Genomic DNA, 24187 nt, shown 5'->3' with positions numbered 1-24187 from the left:
GATGTGACCTCTCTTGGCTACTTCCCGGCAGTCCTCCCAAATACGTGCCTTGTGGGATGAAGCTCATCAGTGACAGTTGTCACTGGTCTATGCCTACCGCAGAGAGGATTTAAAAAGAAGCATAGTGTGAAGGAACACTTATTTTTATTTCATTTGAGCTTCTAGTGGGATGCAGAGCACAGGTCTAATGCACGAGTTGGTGAAGCTGTGCCAGAGGTGTGGTTGTCTCCTGCGATGAACAGAACACCAGGACACTAGAAATGTGGAGGCAAAAAGGAGAAGAAATACTCAGCTTGTGTTTGTGATCCTTCTTCCTGCTGTTTGCCAAAGACATGTAGCAACTTTACTATTGTTTAACCTTTGCACTGGGAAAAAAAGTAAAGGGAGAGGGATAGATGAAATAAATGGGAGCAAAAAGCATAAAGAAAATTAAATCTTGATCCCAGCAGTTAAGTGAAAAGTCCTCAACAGTAGGTTCAGGTCTTAAATGTCCAGGAGAGCATTCTGAAGTGACTTTGAACTGTCTTTTTTTCCCCCCTTACTTCTCTCTGGTTCAAACTCTGCGTGTCTTCTACTTACTTTATAAGTTCTTGTAAGTTCTTTTTGGAACAAGGGAATGTTTTGTCATGTGTTCGTAAAATGTCAAGCGTTGTTTTGGATCCTTCTCTGTGCTCCTGGGTAAGTTGCTTCTTTCTTCCAAGTCTTAGTTGACTTCTCTGGGAAAGGAGGATGCCAACTATTGCCCTTTTAAAATACTCTCTGTGGAGTACAAGATGAAAACCTAAGCATAAATGTCTGCACACTTGAGAGATGAGAAGGAAGGTCTGAGATTTGTAATTTTATTCCTGGGTCTACTGGTCATACATTGGGGAAAGATTTATTAGCGGTATTACCGGCGCAGGTTGTAAGCGATACCCTCTTTGGCTTAGCCAGTGCTCAACTGTTTTGGAGGGGTTTTTTTGAGTGGATGCTACCGAAGAGAAAAAAGGTGGTAAATGTGCTAGAAGAGGAAAATCAGCTTTAAGTGACATGAGGATTATGGGTAATAATAATTAGCAAACCAAAGAAGCACAATTGACCAGTTTATCAGTAAGCAGAGTTACTTAACCACATGAGAGCAAGTGCTGTAAAAAAAATGACAAGAAAAAGTTGTCTTTGATTTAACATTTCTGAGCTTTTATTTAAACATTTCACGTAATTATTTAGGCCTCTTGAGCAACAGCTTGAGGGGATCCAAGTGGAAGGCTAAATCCTTTTTAAAATATAAATGGAAATCATCTATTCCTTCCTACCCCTTCCTCCTCCCTTCTCCTCTCCATTTACACATACATCCCCTATTTCCTACATCTTTGAACTACAGTCGGCAGCTGAATGAGGTAGTTCTCGAATATACGACAGTGGGGGGAAAAAATACATAAATGTAAAGATTAAGGGAGGTATAGCTACAACTTCTTCAACAGATACGCCTGTTGTAAGGAGGCTATATTGTAAATCCTGTGTACCGCATACAGGTTTAGCTACAGTCTTTCAAAAAAAAAACCAAAACCCTAAAACCAAACCCCAGCACTGCTAAATGATGCTTTCTGCCAATTTCTTTGCTCATTCACTCACTTTTAAATCAGCAGTTTGCATATATGTGAGAACTGGAGAAGTTCCAGCTGACTGGAAATTAGCAAACGTAACGCCCATCCACAAGAAGGGTCGGAAGGACGATCCAGGGAACTATAGGCCTGTCAGCCTGACCTCGGTGCCAGGCAAGGTGATGGAACAGATCATCCTGAGTGCCATTACATGGCACATGCAGGACAATCAGGGCATCGGGGCCAGCCAACACGGATTCATGAAAGGCAGGTCCTGCTTGACCAACCTGGTCTCCTTCTATGACCAAGTGACCCGCTTAGTAGATGAGGGCAGGGCTGTGGATGTAGTCTATCTAGACTTCAGTAAGGCATTCGACACTGTCTCCCACAGCATCCTCCTGGACAAACTGGCTTGGATGGGTGGACTCTTAAATGGGTTAAAAACTGGCTGGATGGCCGAGCCCAGAGAGTGGTGGTGAATGGGGCAAAGTCCAGCTGGCGGCCGGTCACTAGCGGTGTTCCCCAGGGCTCAGTTCTGGGGCCGGTGCTGTTCAATATCTTTATAGATGATCTAGATGTAGGGATTGAGTGCACCCTCAGTAAATTTGCAGATGACACCAAGCTGGGTGGGAGTGTCGATCTGCTGGAGGGTAGGAAGGCCCTACAGAGGGATTTGGACAGGTTAGATAGATGGGCCGAGACTAACGGCATGAGGTTCAACAAGAACAAGTGCCAGGTCTTACACTTCGGCCACAACAACCCCATGCAGCACTACAGGCCGGGGGAAGAGTGGTTAGAAAGCGGCCCGGTGGAAAGAGACGTGGGGGTGCTGATCGACAGCCGGCTAAACATGAGCCAGCAGTGTGCCCAGGTGGCCAAGAAGGCCAATGGCATCCTGGCCTCTATTAGGAATAGTGTAGCCAGCCGGTCTAGGGAAGTGATCGTCCCTCTGTACTCGGCACTGGTGAGGCCGCATCTTGAGTACTGTGTCCAGTTCTGGGCCCCGCACTTCAAGAAAGATGTTGAGGTGTTGGAGCGAGTCCAGAGGAGGGCGACCAAGCTGGTGAAGGGTCTGGAGGGTCTGACCTACGAGGAACGGCTGAGGGAGCTGGGGTTGTTTAGCCTAGAGAAGAGGAGGCTCCGAGGTGACTTATTGCAGTCTACACCTACCTGAAGGGAGGTTGTAGTGAAGTGGGAGTTGGCCTCTTCTCCCGGGCAACTAGCGATAGGACAAGAGGGCACAGCCTCAAGCTTCGCCAGGGGAGGTTCAGGTTGGACATCAGGAAGAATTTCTTTTCAGAAAGGGTTATTAGACATTGGAATGGGCTGCCCAGGGAGGTGGTGGAGTCACCATCTCTGGATGTGTTTAAGAAAAGACTGGACATGGCACTTAGTGCCATGGTCTAGTTGACAGGGTGGTGTCAGGGCAACGGTTGGACTCGATGATCCCTGAGGTCTCTTCCAACCTGGTTGATTCTGTGATTCTGAGTGGAAAAACTAATTGTAGGAATTTCTTGGTTTTGCTTGGTAACCTACTCTATAATGCTGTGTGAAAAATACAGAATTCCACTATTCTTTTGATCATTTGATGCTCTGTGGGTGAGCAGCTTGTCACATTTTAGACTGCCTCAAAAACAAGCAAACAAGCTTATTTCTATAGTTATGACGGTCTCATGATACGATGGTCTCATGATACAAGCAGGACAATGTTTGGCAGGAATGGTGATGTCCTCTGTTAGGCCAGCTGATATGCTTTGCAGCTCAAAGGAGAAAACAAGCTGAGAGGCACACAATGCCTTTCTTAGGTTGAAACAAAAGCAGCAAACCTCGTTAAACCTTGTTTTGTAATAATTTACAAAGCCTACACATGCTTTGATTCCCATGATGTTTGCCATACTGCACTCATAAAAGGAACAATGTCACTTCTGAATTAGGTATTTGATCTGCATGCAGTGTTTTGTTAACTAGGTGTTAGTGTATTTCTAAAATATATTTTTGTAAACACTATTTGTATTAATAACACACATTTTATATATATGAAAAAATATTTCATTTAAAAAACCCACCTTTTTTCTATTTGTTCAAATATCTTTCCAGAATTAAATTATATTGGTATTGGGACAAAATGTTTAAATCCCATACTTGCTATTCTTTTGACTTCTCAAACTTAATGCAGTTGACTTTTAGCACAGCAAACCAGTGTTTGATAATGTATGGCTGATAACATCAGTAACATGACAGATAATTAGTACCTGTAACTTTCCTGTGACTCAGACCAGTTGCATCTTTTTTGGTGATTATGAGAAATACTCTGTAACATGCTCGGTAAAAGAAAATGCAAAAATTTCAAACAAGAATGCCCAAAGGGGTAAAAAAAGGAGATTAAATTTGCGTAAATACGTATTTGCACACGTGCACGCTCCCTTTTAGAGATTTCTTTTTGGAAAGCTCTTACTGAAGAAGCTCTCTTCCTTACACATCTAGCACAGTATTCTGTACTTCAGTGAGGCAGTATACAGCTTTCGTTACGACGACAAATACTGAAATGTTAAAAATAGATCGAGCTTTAAGAATCCCAGATATTTTCAAATAACAAAGAGTGATTTATGTGGGCTCCTTTTGCACTTTGACAAAATATAGAGGCGCTTTTGTACTATGATTAGCAAGGGTGCTGATGTCAGTTCGCTTGTCTAGCTTTAAGCTTTATTCTGCTGCTAAATTGTGCTTTGTACTGTAATCCAGAGAACCTTTGTATCTGCCTTATTAGTGTGTAGTTTATGGAATTGCTTTTGTTTTTGAATATAATCTGTGCCAGTTTCAGTCAGTGTGACTCATTATATGACTGAAATAAACATTCACATATGCACTATGTGAAAACTCTTCAAAAATAGTAGCAGGTGCTGGTAGGCTAAATCCCATGATTTAAGTATTTTATAGTTGTTATTTTGTAGCCTGAAGAACTGAAAGCAAATTCCATTTAGCTGGTTGATTTTTTTGAATTTAAGAGTCCTATTTACTCATTAATGCTCAACAGAGATTGTCAGGATTGCTAAAAATCTTCTTTCACTCCTTAACACAGTACTAGAAGTGAACTTCTAGAAGAGGAATGCTTGGTTGATACCGAGTTGTTTTTTTGTTTTATTTTTTTGTTACACAAATCATGAGACAAAATGTGTCGTGCTTCTCAATTGCTATTGTCCCTCTCCTATCTCTAATCTCTCTCCTCCTGCCTTGAGCTTTGAAAATTTCATCTGAATGACTGAAGGCTGAGGTTAAAGATAAAGCTAGTTTCTGAAGCAAGAGAGTTTTGCAGTTTGGTTTGTACCAGTTATCTGTGATCGACCTTGTCTAGAGAGAGAGCCTCTGATATTGAAGTTTCCTGTTATCCCAGCATCTGAGCTGTCACTTGATTTGGAAACAGGAAACAAAACAAACTTTGCCAGTGTTTTTGGGTCGCTGTTAAACAGTGCTTATCAGCTGTGCTGTTAAACAGTGCTTATCAGCTGTGCTGTTAAACAGTGCTTATCAGCTGTGCTGTTAGAAGATGCTCACATTTGAAATCTATATTGAAGGGGTTTCATCTGTTGTATCTTCTACTTTTGTGTTTTACTGTTCACCCAGTTGAACTTACTGCTACTGTGGAAATAGTTGCTTGAGACCTTTTGATTCACAGTGTTTGGCATTTAAAGGCAGATGCTGTATTCACAACTACAATAAATATACTTGTTTTATAAAGTATAAAAGTGACCTTAAAATCAAATAACTTTTAGAGGCTCAGAAGTTGGAGAATGGATCACAAGCCTTAATTAAGCTGTCTGGCATTTTTCCCTTTCTCTTGTTTTCTGCATTATCTTTTCATAATAGCTTCCTAAGCTTGATACCCAAAAAAGGCATGCCCGCTTGACAATGAGGGTTTTGTGAGTCTCTAGTGCAGAGCCGATGGCGCAAGTTTGGGGCTGTAAGATGGCAGTGCAGTTCTCACTCTTCATCCTTTGTGTCCTCCCTCCACTAGTTTGTTTGAAGGTAACAGCTACATAAAAATGAAATGGAAATGCTCTTGTGCCTCAAGAAAATGGGTCTGAAACTTTTCCTAATACATAATAAGAAACTTGTTTTCAGAGCTATGTCCCAGTGTGTAATGGACTTCGCGTGTCTTGACCTCTCTGGGACCATCCTTGCTAATTTAATTCCTTTCCTTGGTTAGCATGCAGCCAGGGCTGGCCAAAAGGAGAACTCACATTTTTTTTTTTTCTTTTTTTTTTTTCTTTTTTTTTATTTCTTCTGTTGTTTTTTTGTCCTACCAAAGGACTTGCTGGTGACCTTGTTTGAATATCCTAAAGAAGTTTTAAATGAGGTGCCTTGAGGCATGGTGTGAGCCTGTGGTGTAACGTGCAGTGGCTTGGCTACTGCATTGGTTTGCCTTGATCTCCAACTTTGCTGAGAAGCATAAAAACAAATGGGCAAAACAGTGATGGCTCCCCACTGTGTCCAGGCTCTGCTTTCAGATCTCTTAACTGTGAATGCAGTGCAGCTCTTCTAGTGGGCAATGGCAATATGTCTAGTTTCTTCTGCTGTGCCCGTTATCCTGCCATTTGTGCAGGTAAGGAAGGTTATAGCATAGAATGCTGTATTGCTGGTAGAGCTGAGGAACCAAAATGCAGCTAATGGGGGCAATAAAGATGCTGTTGGTAACACTGGGACAAACCTTGGTTTCTTGGATTGAGTTAGCATCTTTGGCGAGAATTATGCCAGGTGATGGAGGCCCACAGAAAGGAAAGGCAGTGGAGGATTAGTTGGAAGATGAGGCATTTTAGTTGTGCTTTTCTCCTGGACCAGCTTCATTCTTTCAGCAGCGGCAGGAAGGCTGGTCTAACAAGCACGGCATCAGATTGTGGAATGTATTTCTTCTGTGGATGTACTTTCCACAGAGACTGTTCTTATATGGTAAAACTATAATGCTTGGTCATTCTCTCCATCCCCATCCCTCTAACGGTTTCCAGAATAATAACGTAGCTCTTTTTCTGTAAGAAGTGCTGTTGAGGAAATATTGTGAAGTTCTGAGTGCAGAGTTCCCCTAACATTAGAAGCGAGCATAAGATGTGAGCATTGTCTGTTCTTTAAATGCAGGTTGCTATCATTGAGTATCAGTGAAAAATTCAGAGTTAAAATGCATCAGCCTGAAGCAGCAGATACTAGAAAAAAGACACTATGGAGCACTTAAAGATGTATTTTATTTTGTCTTCCCCATGCCTACGTCAGCTTCCTTCAGAAGTTTTTTGTGCGTGCTTTTTTCCCCTCTCCTGGTCCCCTCCCCTCTTCTTTCTTTACTAGATTCATCCTTTCTCATTTTGTAAACTGTGATTTAATTATATGTCCCCTTCTTAAAAACAAAGGCCAAATACAGAAGAAATAAACTTTAAAATACAAATTCACTAATCCTCTAGTCCACTGCTGTAACAATACATAAATATATTGTGTTAAATGTAGTTAACTGGTGTGTAATCTCTTAGAATTATAATTGAACTACTTATTATTTCTCGGTTCAACCCAGGTTGAAACCATACACAAAAGGTAACAGTCTTAAAGTATGATTCCTTCCTTCTAATTTTTCTCCCTTTTTTCTCTGTCCAATTTTCAGGCATGGAAGAGGAGATGGTTTGTGCTTCGCAGTGGCCGTTTAACGGGGGATCCAGACGTATTGGAATACTACAAAAATGACCATGCCAAGAAGCCTATCCGTATTATTGACTTAAATTTGTGTCAACAAGTGGATGCTGGATTAACGTTCAACAAAAAAGAGTTTGAAAACAGTTATATTTTTGATATCAACACTATAGACAGAGTTTTCTATTTGGTAGCAGACAGCGAGGAGGAGATGAATAAGTGGGTTCGATGTATCTGTGATATCTGTGGGTTCAACCCTACAGATGAGGGTAAGTTCTCTTGTTTTTTTCTGAGAAAGCACAATGCCTACGTGTGAAGAACGTTTCAAAGATCAGATGACTATCTTTAGCTGGCGTATGTTTTAAAACTTGTATGCATTGGTTATGAAACTTCCTTGTTACTCTGGAAAAAAGTAAGAACAGAGGGAGATATTAAGAATTTGTTACAAATGAAGTGTGCCATAGAACTTGGATGATGCTCTCCTGTTTTGCATGCTGTTAGGTTTTGAGTGTATAGGAAAAGTCTTTAAGTAAAATCATGCAAAACAGAAGATCATCACATTCATCAAAGGAATCCCATTTGGTACAAAAAAATATGGTTATGCAAGCAGGAATAAGTGCAAAATGTCAGGTTTCTAATATTACCATTTCTCCGTCTGCTTTGCAAATTGAAAAAAAAAAATCCAGCCCCACCAAGTGAAATAAACAAAAAATAACTTGTAATTCTCCACTATCCAGCTCTAATCCTACCAAAATAGACATTGTGTGAAAGCAGCTTGTAAGAAATGGGATGGTGTGTTTAATTCCTACAAATACCTTGTGGCCATTGCTTGTCCTGAATCCATCCTTATTTATTTACTTATTATTCCTGCATTCCTTGTGGAGATTAGTGGGTTGCATGACTTGCTGTAGCTCTGTGCACAGTCCCAAGAAAAGATTAAATAGGAGCGGTAAGAGGGTTATAAATAAAGCATGCCTGACTGAAGGGGCTAGAATTAAATCCCCATTTTTTGTAGGATTGTGGATTGAGGGAGGTGGGGAAGAAAGCTTGCATCTCTTCTACTGCAGCCAGATCTTCAAAAATGACTGGAAAATATCGTTGCTTTCTGAAGAGAGGCCCTTTTCTTTCTACTCGTTGCAGTTTTGAACTAAAACTTTGTCACGAAAACCTCGTCTATGAATTACCACTCTAAAAGCAAATTCAGTAAAGGGTACTTGTTTTGACAGTTCCAGCATGTTTTTATGACATCCTGAACATAACCGAGACCACCCACAGCATGTTTCTAAGAGCGATTGCCATGTGATTCAGTATTCAGTCTGCCAGGCATCCATTACGTACGGGAGAGAGGGAGGCAGGTGGTTGCTTTTCAGTGGATAATACACTAGTGCACCAGTGCAGCCGTGGGCAGGAGGCACTCGGAAATCATTGGTTCTGGGGACGAGCTAGGAATCTGGGAAGTGAGGAGGAAATGTGTTTACCTGGCAGCTCTTATGTATGTGAGAGCTCAAAGGAGCACATGTGCGTTGCGTGGAATGGAGAGGTAGGGTCCCCTCAAAGCCATGAGGTCTTCCCTTGCTGAGAGCTGGTATATTGCCAAGCCTTTATTTTCTGTTGATGTTACATCTTCTGTTGAACCAAAGATGAAACATGCTATGAATGTGGGGAGAACTAACTATGCTCTCAGGGGCTGTTTGAACCAAAACTAGTTTTTTGCTTCAGTCAATTGTATCGGTAACTTATCCCCATTATACTCTCATTGCATGTTTCACCTTTGGCATTTTAGCTTTGTCTGAATTATCCCAACACCTTTACTTTACATAACTAAGAGTTGACAGTACTGTCTGTTTTATGGGTTTAGTAATGCCTTGCAATGTGTTGAGGAAGAACTAAAAAAGGAAAATGGGAAAATCAGTTGTCGAGTGTGTGTTTATTGCCAAGTTCTTATTTTTACAAGATAGATCTTCCTAATAATGGAAGAGCAAGTCATAAACGTACTTTATAGAATCTGTGTTAACCTACGGTTTATTTTGAGAAGTTGAAGCATAGGTGAAGTTCACTGCAGACAATAAAAAAGCAGTATTACTTTAGTGTGGAACTAAACAAAAAGAGATTGTGTAGGGCATAACCAACCTTCCCTTTAGCCTATGGAAGCGGAAGACAGTTTTCTTTGAAGCTGGACAAAATGTCTCTTGCCAGACTGGTTAAGGGTGGTGTTCTGAGAGGGCTGTCGCTGGCATCCTTTGTTCAATCAAGGACTGGGGGCACCACAATTGTCTCCTTGGATTTACAAAGAAAAAAATTACGAGATGGTGGTGGTTAGTGCTATTGGAAAATGAATATGGAGTTGTTGTTTTGGTGTTGGGGGGAATGAGGGAGAAAGAGTTAATCATAACTGTGGAGAAACCAAAAAAATAAAGATCACTTCAGACTAGCTCTGAGCTGCTCCTTCCATACTTAGTGAACACTCAGAAATTCCTAGTTTGTGTTTTCTTTTATTCCTTTTCTTAAAAATGAGTATTCGCAGTAATTTCTAACTATCTAATGTTTTGTTGTGACCTTCGAACTAGAAATTGATTTATGCACATGAAATCTGTTCATTCTGGAGATCTGCAATGTTACATTTGTATTGGACTGAATAGATAAATTTATGTTCTTTAGTCATATTTACAAGCCATTGAGTCTCCAGCTTTCTGGTAGCATCATAATATATAGTGTAATCTGTAATGATCACATTACAATTACATTATATGGCTTTTTCTAGGGACTTTCTTTTAAGGAAGGGTTTACAGTGATTTAGGTCTTTTAAACTTACAACAAGATGGAAACATGAGGGCAATTTTTTTTTTTTAAAGAAGCTAAATCTACTTTTGTAAAGAAGATTCTGGGTACTTTTAATGTTTTGTTCAGCTGATGCTTCTTGTTTTCAAATGGAAACTGTAAAATGTTTGTTTCTGTAGAATCTTTCTTTTTAAAATGCATGTGCAAAGGTGGGGGGGAGCTGCACGTGAGCATGGGCTTTAGGTTTAGCACCGAGTTTCATACCACGCTTTTAACATTTGTATTTTCTCTGTAAGGTCATAATATAATAGATCCTTTAGAGGTTAAAACACAACTGTAAGCAAAAATGTGTTGCCAGTGTTTTGTGTACTTTAAACTCTGGTGAGAGACATTGTGGGATGGAGAGACTAAACAGACATGGGAAATGGCTATTCTCCTCTGCCTGGTGCTGTGGAGGCCTCAGCCGAAATACTGTGGCCTGAGCTTCCAGAAGGATGAGGATAAATGTTTAAAGAATGGTAGAAATAGAGGAAATGGATTTTAAAAGTGATTGATGAGCAGAAAAGTTGAAGGATTTGTTTTTCCTGTGAAGAAAATACTGAGGGAAGAGCTGACTTTCAAAGTATAAAAAGCCGTGATTAGCAGGACATGGATCAGTTGTTATCTACAGAGAGAAGTAATTTGTTTCTCTTTCAGTGAGCGATGTAATGATAAAGAAAAACCTTCTAAGGATATTTAAGCACAGGCTATGAAAGCCCTTCCCTAGAATTCAGTAGACATCTGTGATGAATGTTTTCTACGTGATCGAGCTCCATGTTTCTGTAATTTAGTGAATTGCGTGCTTGGCAGAGGAGGGGAAGGAGGAAATAATCTTACTATATGCAAACATGTTACTTGCATGTATTCATTTGAATAAAGATAGCAATAACGAAGTAAACCAGAAGAAATGACAAAGTAAAGCAGAAGAAAAAGAGAAAAGGGAAGAACAAGACAGTGAAATCTACGATTACATTTACACAAATAATTACATGTGGTAGAGAAAGTTTCTGTCATCCTAAGGACCGTACTTTGAAAGAGCTACGGCTTGCTTCGCACACAGCGCTTTCAAAGTTTGCAGTGTTTCTGTTCAGACGGCTGCTATCTGGTATATGCCTCACATGCCTTCTGCATTTTGAACAGTAAAATTATTTTCAGATAACCATTTTTCTTTTAAATCGTGTTCTGATAATACATGCATTGCAGGTTGATCACAGTTTGGGTGCAGTATCAGTGACTGGGAGGATGAACACAACTCCACGTTCCGATCCTGACTCCTTGTGTTCTAAGGCTGCGTAGTCAAGCATCACTGCTGCTACACTGTGTTGGAGATCTCCATATCAGCTCAGGGTACTCCTGTGCTGCCTCTAACACAAGCGTGGAACAGAAAACAGGCTCTGCCACTAAGAACTTACTATCTGCAGTAAGAGGCATCAGCATAGGAGCAGAGGCATGGGAAGAAGTGAAAGCAAATAAGGTGGATTTGACCATTGTGACAGATAAGTGGTCTTAGTGATTCAGCTGTTGGGCTGCTGTTGAACTCTGGGATTTTTGAGAATAAATTTTCAGGGCATCTTTGATAAGTAAACAGTAGACATAAGAGGTGTTTAGGGTGCCCTTCCTGCATGAAAGGTCTGCCTGTAAGAAATGAATGTTCTCCTTCGACAGCTTTAACTAGTGGATGATAGAGGCTGGCACACTTGGCAAATCAAAATCACCATCTCAATAACATATGATAAATATTAGAGACCTTGGTCATGAAAGGGCTCAAAAGTGAGGAGAAATAGCTTGAGCTTTTAGATGAAGGAAGGGAGGCTCTGGAGGAGCGTAGAGAGAAGTGCAATGACAGAGTCTTTGCAGCAAAGTTGCACCATAGAGATTATGTACTTAATGATGAGTTGAGATTTTTTTGTACCTCTTGGATATGATTAACTAGAAAGTCAGCACAAAGATAACATGCCAGGAGGATGAGTGACTGGTTACCTATAGTACAGTAAAAAACAACGTGAAAGGACAGTTAAGCATTACGAGAGAGACCCTCTGGGTAAGGATTGTGAGCCTGCTGTCTTAGAAGTGAGGCAGTAGGTTTAGAGGGAACAGTGGCACAAGGGCATCTCTTTTTGTGGAGGCTTTTTTGGTTGGTTGCTTTGAGGAAGTAAAGGTGGGGGGTAATGGCCACTGAGATGTACAAACACGATTTTTTTTTTTTTTTTTTGAGGGTGGAATTGCTGAGAGAAATGCCTCTCAGGAATTGCAGAGAAATGATAAAACTAGAAGCAGCAGGACCAGAGACTTGGCATAGCAGATTTGGTAGAGGTGGTAGCTGGTGGCTGAAGAGCTGGGTGAAGGGAGGCAAAGCTAAGATGATCGTTGCCCGTTATCCAAAGGAGAAAGACAAGACAGTAGAGGAGACTAAGATGTCTTTGACTTCAGGTGATGTGGTTTAGAGGTTGGGCGGCTAAGTGAGATGATGATGAATAGAGCACAAAATCTGTGACAGTAGGTCTTCCCTTACAAGTATGTGAGGAAAAAATACATATATTAAAAAGATAAAATTTAGTATCAGGAGTGCAGTCAGAATCTTAATCTTGAGTATTTGGGGTTATCATTGTAAACTGCTAGCTGCATGTGACAGAAATTCATATGGAAGGTGATTCTACTTTTCCTTGAGGAAAAATAAACTGAATTTAATATGCCTGGGTAATTAATTTTCCCTGGCTCCTGCTGGACACCTTTTGTGGCATTAACATCACCTGACGAGTTGCTAGGAGAAGGGGATTGCAAGAGTGGGCTGGAAAACTGTTCTGCAGATTGCTAGTTCTCAAGTCGTGAGGTGCTGCCAGGCAGTACGTGGAGCGCCGAAAGCCTCCCTGAAGCGCAGAGGTGCCTATGGCTGCAGCCCCAGCTGGGTAAACTCGCCACGTCACTGGAGGAGCCTGCTCCGCCGAGGAGAGCTCTGGGCCTTTTTAGTGAAGAAAAAACCCCAAACATTTTAATGTGGTGGGCTCCGCTGTTTCTCTTCACAAACACCTACAGAAGTTAGTCTATAACAGGGCTCCTTGATTATTTTTCCTGCGTCACCCAGCCTGTGTACCAGCTGAGGATGGAGAGAACAGGCTACAGATGTTTCCTTCCCCCCACTCCCCTCCCTTGTGAATGAATAGTCTTCAAAAGAAAATTGCAGGTGGAGAGGGGGAAGAAATTCTGAGTGGAAATGCTTTTGGTGTTCTCAAATTTTAAATGGGTAACCTAAAGTGCAGCTTAAAATTACATACGAACTGCAGATAGTAAGTACAAAATTTTAGATGTGAGCTCTGAAAGCTGGAAACTTCAGCGTGTGGTAGGAACTTGGAACAGTCAGTCATGTTTCTGGTTTGGATGCAGGAGGCAGGGTTGTCCTGAGCGTAGTATTCAACGAGCAACTGCTGAATTCTTCATTAGTGTTCTTTAAATAGGGTATCATGTTTATCCTCAGAAAAAGAGAGATACTTTGAGATTATATTAAACTAAGAAAATAAACTTATGAATTGCACAGGAACTTTTATTAAATTATTTAAAAGGATTTTCTCTGGATATAGCAGAAAGGTTCAGAGCTGAGGCTCACTGCATAGGTTTCATATTGATCATAAGCTGATCGCTTATGCTGAAAACCAAACCCAGACTAACATGTCCATGCATCTTCTGGGCTGGATCTGGCTCACATCTATTGAGTTAAGTGTGCGAACAGAGCAAGGGCTTGTCTGTGCCCGTCAGCGTACACATGCTCGTGCTCTGTGCGTGCACATGCACACATGTGGCCCTTTGATTCCAGGATCTTTCACTTGGCACCGTGTAGAAGCTGACACGAGAGGAAACTCCAGCAGTGTATTTCAGGATGCATTTCATTACATTAAGCAGCACAGATAATGACTTAACAGACTTAATTAAAAAAAAAAAAGTCCTTTTAAGGATTAAAGTGAAGTTGTTTTTATTATGCCTCCACCTGTTGTATCTGTAAATTTTTCTTCAGGATTATTACTCTAATATTTGTTGGCCATTGGTTGTTTTAATGATAATATCTGCATCATAGTAAATGGATCAAATGAAACATCTCAGAAGAGTAGCAGAATCATGCGATTGTGTTATCTGTTGCTGATTGACTGTTACAATGGGAAAATCCTATTTCTATTTTAGTCTTTCTACCTACAATCTGCAAAGAATGCAGTTTCTTACTTTGATTGCAATTTTGACATTTAAAGAAATGCTTGCTGTAATGAGGCTTCTGTGTTTTGTTCAGTATGAGAACATTTCAGATATTACATAATTAGAAAATTAAGATACTATATATCATAATGTAGAAAATTAACTTTTACTCTCATTAAAAAACAAAACAAAACACAAAACTGACCCTAAATGCTAACTCTCACGCTCAAATCTTCTAGATTGTTTATAAAGCACAGATATAGGAACACGTGGAATAAAGCAGCTTTATATAGTTAAGAAGAGAGAGAGGGGAGCCTTTTATTATTCTTGTTCAGAAAATGTTCCTTTTACCTCATTAATTTTATGATTGTTTTATTAGTGAGGCAAATACAAAAATGGTTCTGAGGAAAAAAATATAAATTCTAGCAAAGATAATGCCTGTAACTGCTCTTAACAAACCAACTGGGAAAAGATAAAACTCTTTCCCTGTTTTGAGAAAGCTGCTTGTTCTAGCTGTACTAAATGCAGGAATTATAAAAACAAAATAGGATTCTTGTTACGCTCATTTGCATGTTAAATATTCTGCATGTTTTTCCAGCTCCCAGTTATTTCAAAGCAGTCCGAGTGTCTGAGCTCTGGGAACAAAGCAAATGACTTATAACACTCTTTGGTGTGCAGATGACCCCTTCCCTAAAAATCTGCTAGTCCAAAGTGGAGCAAGTTGATGATTGTACTCTTTGAAATCCTAATAGGCTGCTGGGAGAAACTCTTGCCTTCGTATCAGCTTCTGAAATACGTGGCTAAAGAGAATATTTGAGGGGGTACAGATAGGCAAACAGCATTTATTTGCTCAGCGATGAAAGTCGTTAACATGACTGTTTTCTTCGTAGTCAAATTTGAAATAGCTTGAATGCTTAAAGCAAATAAGAAGTAGCTCAGCAGTGAAGTGCTTTAGACTAAGTTCAGTTGCTCTTTAAAAGAGGCATTAGCCTACGTGATTTAACACCTACAGAATGCCTGTATGAGGATGAATTTCAGAACAGAAAGTTGGTATTTTAATAGTTTAGTGCTCTATCTGCTGCAAAAAAAAAAAAAAAAAAAAAAAACCAAACCCAACCGAACCACACAAAAAACCCCCACAACAGATCTGTAGGAGGACTGAGGGAGTTTTGTCAAGTGCTATCTGTGTCAAAATAAATGAGGCAGCTCATCGCAAGGCAAGTATTTCTAACGATCCTTTAACATTAATGGGCTCTAAATCATTGCTCAGAGAAGAGATCATGAACCTTCTGGACAGTTGGACAGTGTCACCTCTAACATTCAGTAACAGTCAAAAGGCAAATGGTTAGGATAGGAACAGAATGAATTACTGTTACATCTTTGTAAATCAGTAAGTGTGTCCCAAACTTCTTTTGTGCATTTTATGCAATAGTTAGTTTCCCTTCTCAGGAAGGAATTAATAGAGCTGGGAAAGGTGAGGGTGAAGGGAAACCAGATCTGCAATGAAATGGCTTCTGTACCAAGAAAAATTAAGCAGCGCCAACTCAGTAAAGCTGTGCCAAAGTTGTGTAAAGTAGGGAATGGGGATTCTGAAGAATCCTGTTCATGGTTTCTCTGAAGATGAGAGCTAAAGGATATCCAGTGAAACTATCAGGCAGCAGGTTTAAAATAAAAGGAAGTGTTTTTTCATGCCACACATAATCAGGTGTGGAGCTCACTGCCATGGGATGGTAGTGGAGCTCAAAAATATAAATGTACTCAAAAGGGGTAGGACAAATTCAGAGAAAAGTTTGTCAGAGGCTGGTCAGCATAGACTGTGGATGCAACCTATGCGCTGGGGTACCCCGAAGCTGCAGAGCCCCAGAGCTGGGGGCAGTATGGCAAGCTTACCTTGCGGCTTGTGCTCAGGCCACCATCGGAGATGACATCGTGGGCTTTGGAGACTACAGATCTGAGGCAGTACGTTTAGCCTTATGGTCTTCACCACCTTGCCTCTTTTCACCAATTACAAGTTATAGCCAGCCTTTAACTTCTTTTTCTTTCTCTCCCGCACACACCTTTTTCTTACTCCCCCAAGAAAGTAACTCTTTCTTTCTCCAAACTTGGTGGATACATTGGTCCTCTTCCAAACTTCTTATTTTATTTTTCCCTGGAAAGTAACCCTTGAGTCTTATTACTTTTCATGGGAATGCTAGTGCATGATTTGTTTAAATGCATCAAGCCTCACGTAGGCACGCATCTTACTATATACCTGTTGAGCTCTCCTGACTACCTGTGGTCTAACTGACACACCCATCTTCCCTGGAAGCTGCAGGGACGTCCTGTTGGATTTCTTTTTTCCCCTTGTGTGAACTTGGCACCAAGCAGGTCTAATGACATGAAGGTCGTGGGTAGTCAGGGACAAGGAACAGGGGTGGGGATTGTGGTATGCTGAAGCCCTTGAGGATCTTGTCTGCAAGTGTGGCCAAAGAATGGTAGTGTATCTGGCAGGCAACCTTTCTTCATGAATTTACTTGCATTCCTCAGTTCTGGAGAGTGCAGGACAGAGAGCTACTTGTCCTTTCTCCCACTACTTCTTTTCCAGGAGCAAGAAATACATGCCTGGTAGGTCCATTCAGGCACCTCTCTGTTCCTGCTATTGAACCTCAACATTAGGGGAATGAAGAAATATCAGTAGGTACCTCAAACAGGCTCCTTCAAGCTCTTGAAATTCCTAAATAATAGAAAATTGTTCATATTTTAATGTTTTAGCATGTAGTGAAGAAACCTTTTTATTTTTTTTGTGTTTATGATCACTGGGTGCAGTCTGGTTTTGCCTTTGTTCTGGTAACTAGTTTGATGGATAGGTTGGGCACAACCTTTTATAGAAACTTTTTTTTAGATTATCCTACCTTTTCAGGTAGGTTGAGTTGAGGAATTTTCATACACCTAGACTTCTTCCACCCACATGGGTGTGGTGGGATTTAATTTCTGAGCCTGTGTAAGTGCCATGGGAATTCAAAGCAAGTGCTGCTGTTCTTATTTCCACGTCTAAATCACTTGTACCTAGTATACACAGAACTGGAAGCGGGAGAGCTATGTTCTGGTCTGCTCATCTGGTTCTTCCCAGGATAGTGCTGGGAAGCAGAAGCTGGATGAAGTTACTTTGTAGTGCGTAGCTGGCCTGTAAGCCCAACAGGAGCAATCTGCATGGGATAATAATATGTTCATTTAAACAATGCTAATAATCAGCGTCCATTCTTGGGATGTGCAAATTAGAATGTACAATGAGTTGCAAGTACAAGGGAGCCTTGATAATTGAGGAACAATTTGCTTAATTATGTTGTTCTTAGTCAATGTATCATTAAAACAATGAAAAAGTTAAATGATTGTTTAATGTTTGACAGTGTCAATATTTTCCAGTCTCCCACATAATTTAATAGTCAGGATATGTGTATTTGGAAGGAAAAAAGAAGTTGCTCTAGAATATACATGAATAGGAAGTGGATAAGAATTATGAAGACAAGGTTATTAAAAAAAAACCCACACCACCTCCCCCCGCCCCAGCAAACCACAACTACTTCATTTATTGCACTAAAATAAAAACATGGAGTATGTGATGAGGGGGCTTAGTGGAACATGGTACCTATTGTACCTCTGCATTATTTTTATAGTCGTAAGGGATCTTCCATCGCAAAAGCAGCGTTTTTCCTATTGCTTTTCAGATATTGAGAGAGGCCAGTTCTTGTCTGGTGACGAATCTCAAATGTTGAGGTGACTTTGGTTGAAAAGGGATGAATACGTGCAAGTGCTGGCTCAGGTTATCATATTCAAGTAATAGCCTATGGGCCTCTGTCTGCTCTTCATTAAAACAACAGATCTGTGTTCTTAGCTGTCTTACTGCAGCTGTCAGCATCTTTGTTCTTTCTGTGACCAGAAAACAGGTTAAATAAGTTGTTAGATAAGGCATAACCTCTGTTTCCAAGGCATGCTTAAGAAATTGACTACAGTTTGAAAAAATATAAAGAGATTACCAAGATTTATATATAAATATAAATACTCTGAAACAAATGTTAATATTCAGATGTTCTTATGTCCACTGATTTTACAATCTTGAATTAAAACCCCTGACTTTTCTCATCGTCTGTTAATAGATTTTTTTTTTTGGTAGTTTCTTCAGTGTAAAAAGAATGCTTTGCTTCTATGTTTGCAGATGCTGTGAAGCCGCCGGTCAGTTCTTTACAACCATCTGCTGAGTTACCCTTGCCCATCAACACTTCACCACCTTCCATGCAAGCAGAATCTTCCCTACCTCCTCCTTACCAGCTTATTAACATCCCCCCACTGGAGTCTTCCTCTGGTCAAGAAGATCCTCAAGACTACCTACTGCTAATAAACTGTCAAAGTAAAAAACCTGAACCTATGAGGTAAGTGACACTTTTTTCTTAATAACACTTGTTTGTATTATAGGCCAAGAATGTTTGTGCTAAAAGCATTTGGATGCACATAATCTGCAGGGGCAAGCTGCATGTAACTTTTGCCTCTTTTCTTTCTATGCTTGAACTTTTTGCAGCAATAGTAAGTTGTTTGATCAGCGCTAGACCCATATGACATTCTTCAAAAGCGTGGGCAGCAATTGCCAATATGAAGTATCAGATAAATGCAGCGATCCAAGCATTTCGATGTAGCTTGGAGTGGTGCATGGCACAGAGCAGACAAGTACGCTTTCTTTAGCCCTGATCTGGTGTGTTTAGTCCAGTCTAGGACTAGAAAAAGCTCGAGAAATTTAGCCTTTTTCTCTTCTGGTATTTGGTGCCCCAGTTTTACCAGTTAAAGCTTTCGTGGAAGGGATTCCTTAAAACATGCTGATATTTATTGTCATCTGCCAGATTACCACATCACTGAATACAGCAATCCTTGAATAGTATTTGGTGACTATTACTAACATGGTTCGGACTCTCAAGCAAGAGCAAAAGATAGTTATTTTATCACACCTAAGAATGCAGGAGACTTAAACCACTCAGTTTCTGTATCCTGAATTTTAACTTTTTCCAAATAATAAGTATTTAAAAACAAGCTCAAATAAGCCTTATTTCTTACCGAACAAAGAGTTACCCACACAGTCAGTTCTCCAGAGAAGTTGCAACAGGAAATTTTAAGGAAAGAATTGGGAACTTCTACTGAATTAAATGCATATTTATTTCTCCCACTGCTACTTCCAACTTAAACAGATGTGCAGCATCTCCTGCATAGGAGGATATGATATTTATGGTAGCTACCTGGGAAATATCACTATGCGTTTTCAGAATGAATCATGGTGGCCATCCCTGGAGCAGACTGCCCAGGGACTTCATGGAATCTCCATCCTCCGAGATTAAAAAAAAAACAAACACCACAAATGAACTTGACTGGACAAGCTCCTCAGGAACCTCACCTGACTTTGAGGTTGGCTTTGCTTAGAAGTATTGGAAGAGCTGGACCAGATAATCTCCAGAGGTCCCTTCCAACCTTGAGTATTCTGTGGGAGAACCTTATAAATCTCTCTGGCAAGCTTCTTTTCCGCAGTAATTTAAAATAAAATCTGCTGGGGTATTTCCAGAAAAAATAAACAAAACGTCATATTCTTTTGCAGACAAGTGCATGGAAGGCTGAGGAAAACTTCCTTTGAAAGTGTTTTCACGAGTATTTCACATACTCCCTTAGGGCCATACCTTTTAGTGGCGGTGCCTTCTTCATCAACACCTTGATGGTCTGCCAGTTTTACCTGTGCCATGTGCTCTCCGCTCCCTTGGCATTTTTATCTTGCTCTGTTGTGCCTGAGGAGTTTCCTGCTCCATTTACTGATGGTAGAAAAGTATCCACCCTTTACAGTCTTTCTTATAAAACTAACAAGCCTACAGTTCCCCCAGAGTATGGAATGTGCAGGTTACAGGCAGCACAGCATGCCTCAAGGCCTCCTGCAAGAGAAGGGGAAACCCAGTGTCTGCTTTCTCAGTATTAAAGGCTTCAATGTTTAGTGATGTTTAGAAGCTCGTGGTGCCTGAGAAGTATGTCACCGTTCCTGCCAAACGCTATCAGAAAGTTTGGTATCATTTCCAGAACAGCTTGGCAGAGAGATCTTGACTTTGATGAGCCAAGGTGCTGAAATGAAGAAATGTGTCTGAGTACCCATTTGCTTATGCAAGGCATGGGCACAGAGTGGATTTCTAATATCACCACATGAAGGGTGTTTTTAGGAATAAGTCAAGGTTGGGATGTGTCATTTACTTTCTGACCTGACTTCCATAGTTATGTGATGTGGGGGTTAAGTAGAAGGAGTAAAGTCTGAGGAGACCAGAAAAGGGGGCACAAAACACGGCAAGGTATAGAGTCCATGAATAGCCTGCAGAATTTCTTGAGGAAGACACTGGTGACACAGGAGAGAAGATATTTGGGGAAGGCAGAAGGTCCAATGGAGATAAAATGCCGAGGGAACCGAGAAAGAACTGAACAAAGTCTTTGGGAGTGTAGAGTTTGTTTAAATAAATGAATATTTATTTTAGGAATAAATATTCTAGGAATATTTTAAGACAGTGAAACATTGGCATTGTGATTACTTGGAAATTATATGGGCTTAGTGTATTATATTTAATTAAATTCACTAAACAGCTATGTCCTTCTATTAAGAAGGCTGTAATAATGAAAATTCAGAATAATAGTTATGCTGGAGTTTCAGTTCCATCTAAAAGGAACTGCTTATGTTTCATGTCTGGTACAGTTGGTATTCTGTTGGATTTGGGCCAGAGTGTAGAGGATATAGACCTTTTCCTGTGGAATTAGAGCTTTGTGTATCTGCATAGCATGTTACTAAGATGATCAGTTAGAGGGCACTCTGTGTACTACCCCAATCCACATCCTTACAGGTGAAGAAAAAATTAAATGGCTGCATCATTTTCCTATTAATTTCCAGACTTGGAACAGTTTATCTGTGTATTTTATACAACCTTTTTTCCTTAGTGTAAAGTTGCAAAACTTAATAGATGTAATTAAAGAGGCGGGTATTGTTACCTGAATGGCTTATTTCTATGTCTTTTTCCTTTGGACTTTAAAGTTGCTGATACGCAGAGGGAACGTGTTCTGTTCTAATTTTGCATGTTACTTTATAGGTAATCTGGGAACCACTGAATTTTATTTCAAGGCTTTGGTGTTCTGTTCTGGGTGAGGCGGGTGACTGTGAAACATAGAGGAAGTATCCAAGCTGCCTCTTTGAATTTTTTAACAATTGTGGTGTTTCAGAACTAACAAATAATTTTGAAATGCTTCATTATGGTGTCATGCAATGCACCACGTACTGTTGTGAGAATATCTTGGACGCAGTACTTGCAGCTGTAATAATCATGCTGTTTTTTGTCTAAAATAGTTCTATGCTCTGGTCACTGTTGACTTAAGAAAGAGCATTGTTCGACTGTAGCATTTAGTGAGATTTTAAGGTTTGTATTTGGATCCTAAATAAGAAAATGTAGCCAAAGACTGTTTCCAAACCCCTTATTGTTCTGGCTCGTTCGAGAGGTATATTGAAATACTAAACACTGTCTTCCTCATCTTTCCTATGTTTATGAAACAGCCAAGGGTCACCCTTTCTCTCGGAAGAAGGGCAGGAATACCTGCTATTAGAAGATTTTGAAAGTAAAAAGATTCCACTGCAGTGAGTGAACAGTAGCCATGCTTGGAACATGTGTGAGAAATTAATCACAGAGCCATTAACTTGCCTGGAAATATTGTTTGTTTGAGATGCGTCTTGCATGGTCTTCTGTGAGTTTTAACAGAAAAACTATGTAACTTTGGCTTCCATTTTCTGGAAATAGAGCTGGGTTTTTATTTATTTATCTATCCATATTTTTACTATGCTTGCTGTTTCTGTCACAGATTGCTGGCACACAAGAGCAGTTTTGCTGCCACTTTGTTCATAGTATTCTGTTTAGTTGGTCACACCAATTCCTGCAGATGCGAAAAGAATCACCTCGAAAGGATGAGTGGTCAAGCCAGACCAATTACAGCATATTCAAAAATGGGATGATTACCCCTCAGAATAAAACACTTAAAACTTTCTTCCTGGGTCTCTATCAACAAGTAGTTTTTAGTACGTAGAGACAGGCTTTTTATTGGGCTCCCCTGCCTCAATACCCCACCTCTTCTCTGCACATCTTAATGTCCAGTCCTTGTAGATCAGCAAGCTCTACAGTTACCTCTTCTTGATATGTGGCAAGAGGTGTCCAGTCCTAGCATTGAGTAAGGAATAGTTTGGCCACTTAGCATGATTTGCAGATATGTGATGCCCACATGTCATAACACTGAATTCGTGTCGCAGTCATCCCCTGCTTATAAGTAGAGTGAGGAGTTTTCATTGTGTTATATCCAACTTTGCCATTATTTTAAACTGAGATCTAAAAAAACATTAATACTTATCTTAATAACCAATTGTTCATGGAATATTTAAGCCAGTTGAATTTTTTTGTTGAGCTGTTCTGAAGTGCGTGGGGAACATTAAATTTTTTAGGTAACTTTCTCAAGTGCAGCAGTTATCAAGCATCCTGCATCTGAAATCCTTTTTTTTTTAAAAAAAAAAAAAAAAAAAGCAGGAGTAAAGTCTGTCCCTGAGCTCTAGTCCTAACCTAAATTTCCTTCAGGTAAAATGAATCAACTACGCGTTGTATATTTTCAAAATTGTACATGGTGTTCTTATGATCAGTGGTTAATACTGACCTAAACTGCTTTCTTGGCCAGTGTTTCAGGCTGTCTTCAAACTTTTGGTCTTGCAAAATCAGATTGGTTATAACCCATTCATATTTTGAAAACTATTTCAAGAGACTAAAGAGTTGATTCCAACAGATTACTTTTAAAAATGTGAAGTAGATCAGAAATGCCCTCTTATAATGAGAAATGTAAGTTGTTGCCATCAGCTAAGCAAATGACCGGCCTGGCTGCCTCATGTGTCATGGTTTTTGAAAGTCTTCTGTTTTCACAAGTGCTTGTGGTCAGGAAAGAAGCAGCATTCACTTAGACCAAGAAAAACTCCTAAATTTAAAAATGCTAGCATTTGTTGCTTTCATGTGATGGGTAATCCTTAAGCACTGGCATTGTACATGTGCTGTTGTTGCATTTTGAGCTTTGATTAGATACTCCTGCAAGTTTTTGTAAGATGAATGTAGTGTTTATATTTTATTTCTGTAGTTTTGGAAAATTTTTCATTTTAAAGTATATCCTAGTGAACTGGAACTAATAATTTTGGTTCTACAATTGATTGTCAGTGTCCAGCTTCTCTAGACTGCCCACTTTATTTTTATAGCATATAAAGTACAGATCACAATCCTTGCCATACTTGCTCATGTAAAACATATGTGACTTTTGCTGGGACTTTGGTCTGAATGAATACCACAGAACTGAAAGAGTTACATCTAGAAAGCAAGGAACTCCTGAGTGAATCCGTTGAGTAAAGAGCAAGGACTGCAGCAGGGACTAAGCTCAGAACGTTACTAGTCACATGGTATGTTCGCAATTTATTATGCACTCTCTAACCTCATGTAGTACCTTCAGTCCTATGTGCTCTATTTTTTGCAAGTGTGTTAAACTTTCAGTGGTTTGTTAGTGAGTTTTTGAAGCTCTGAGGCAAAGGAAGTAAACTGTTAGCAAACGAGATACATTTCTGATGGTCAGCATCATAAGGAATATAGGAAGTTTCACTTCCTTGCTTGTGCCAAGGATAAGTACTTAATGAGAACATTATCTTCTTTCTTTTTTTTTGGTCTTTTAAACTAAATGGAGGTTAATTCAGAGTCACCTAGAAACCAGTTCCAACCAGTGAGACAGAACTTAAAACTATGTTTAAAATTGTAACCAGAACAAAATTAGTGTACTTTTTCTAATGAAAAAACCCTACACCAAAAAAACTAAGCAGCAGCTAATAGGAAAAGGTGATATAATTAAAGCTG

General features: G+C 39.9%; 1 protein-coding gene across 8 annotated transcripts in view; it reads left to right on the top strand.

The window, feature by feature from the left end:
- The window catches only part of GAB1 (GRB2 associated binding protein 1), a 103739-nt gene that overhangs the window by 53434 nt on the left and 26118 nt on the right, over window positions 1–24187 (top strand). For 6 of the 8 annotated variants that reach the window (XM_068402836.1, XM_068402834.1, XM_068402832.1 and 3 more), the window contains exons 2-4: window positions 7219–7513; window positions 18433–18646; window positions 21823–21903. In XM_068402836.1, the coding sequence (XP_068258937.1) occupies window positions 7219–7513; window positions 18433–18646; window positions 21823–21903 (590 nt within the window). The remainder of the gene's footprint in view (window positions 1–7218; window positions 7514–18432; window positions 18647–21822; window positions 21904–24187) is intronic. The other 2 variants (XM_068402837.1, XM_068402833.1) reach the window with 1 other exon arrangement.

The sequence above is a fragment of the Nyctibius grandis genome, chromosome 6, assembly GCF_013368605.1.
Source record: "Nyctibius grandis isolate bNycGra1 chromosome 6, bNycGra1.pri, whole genome shotgun sequence".
Lineage (NCBI taxonomy): Eukaryota > Metazoa > Chordata > Aves > Nyctibiiformes > Nyctibiidae > Nyctibius > Nyctibius grandis.
This window is presented reverse-complemented; position numbering and strand designations above follow the sequence as displayed.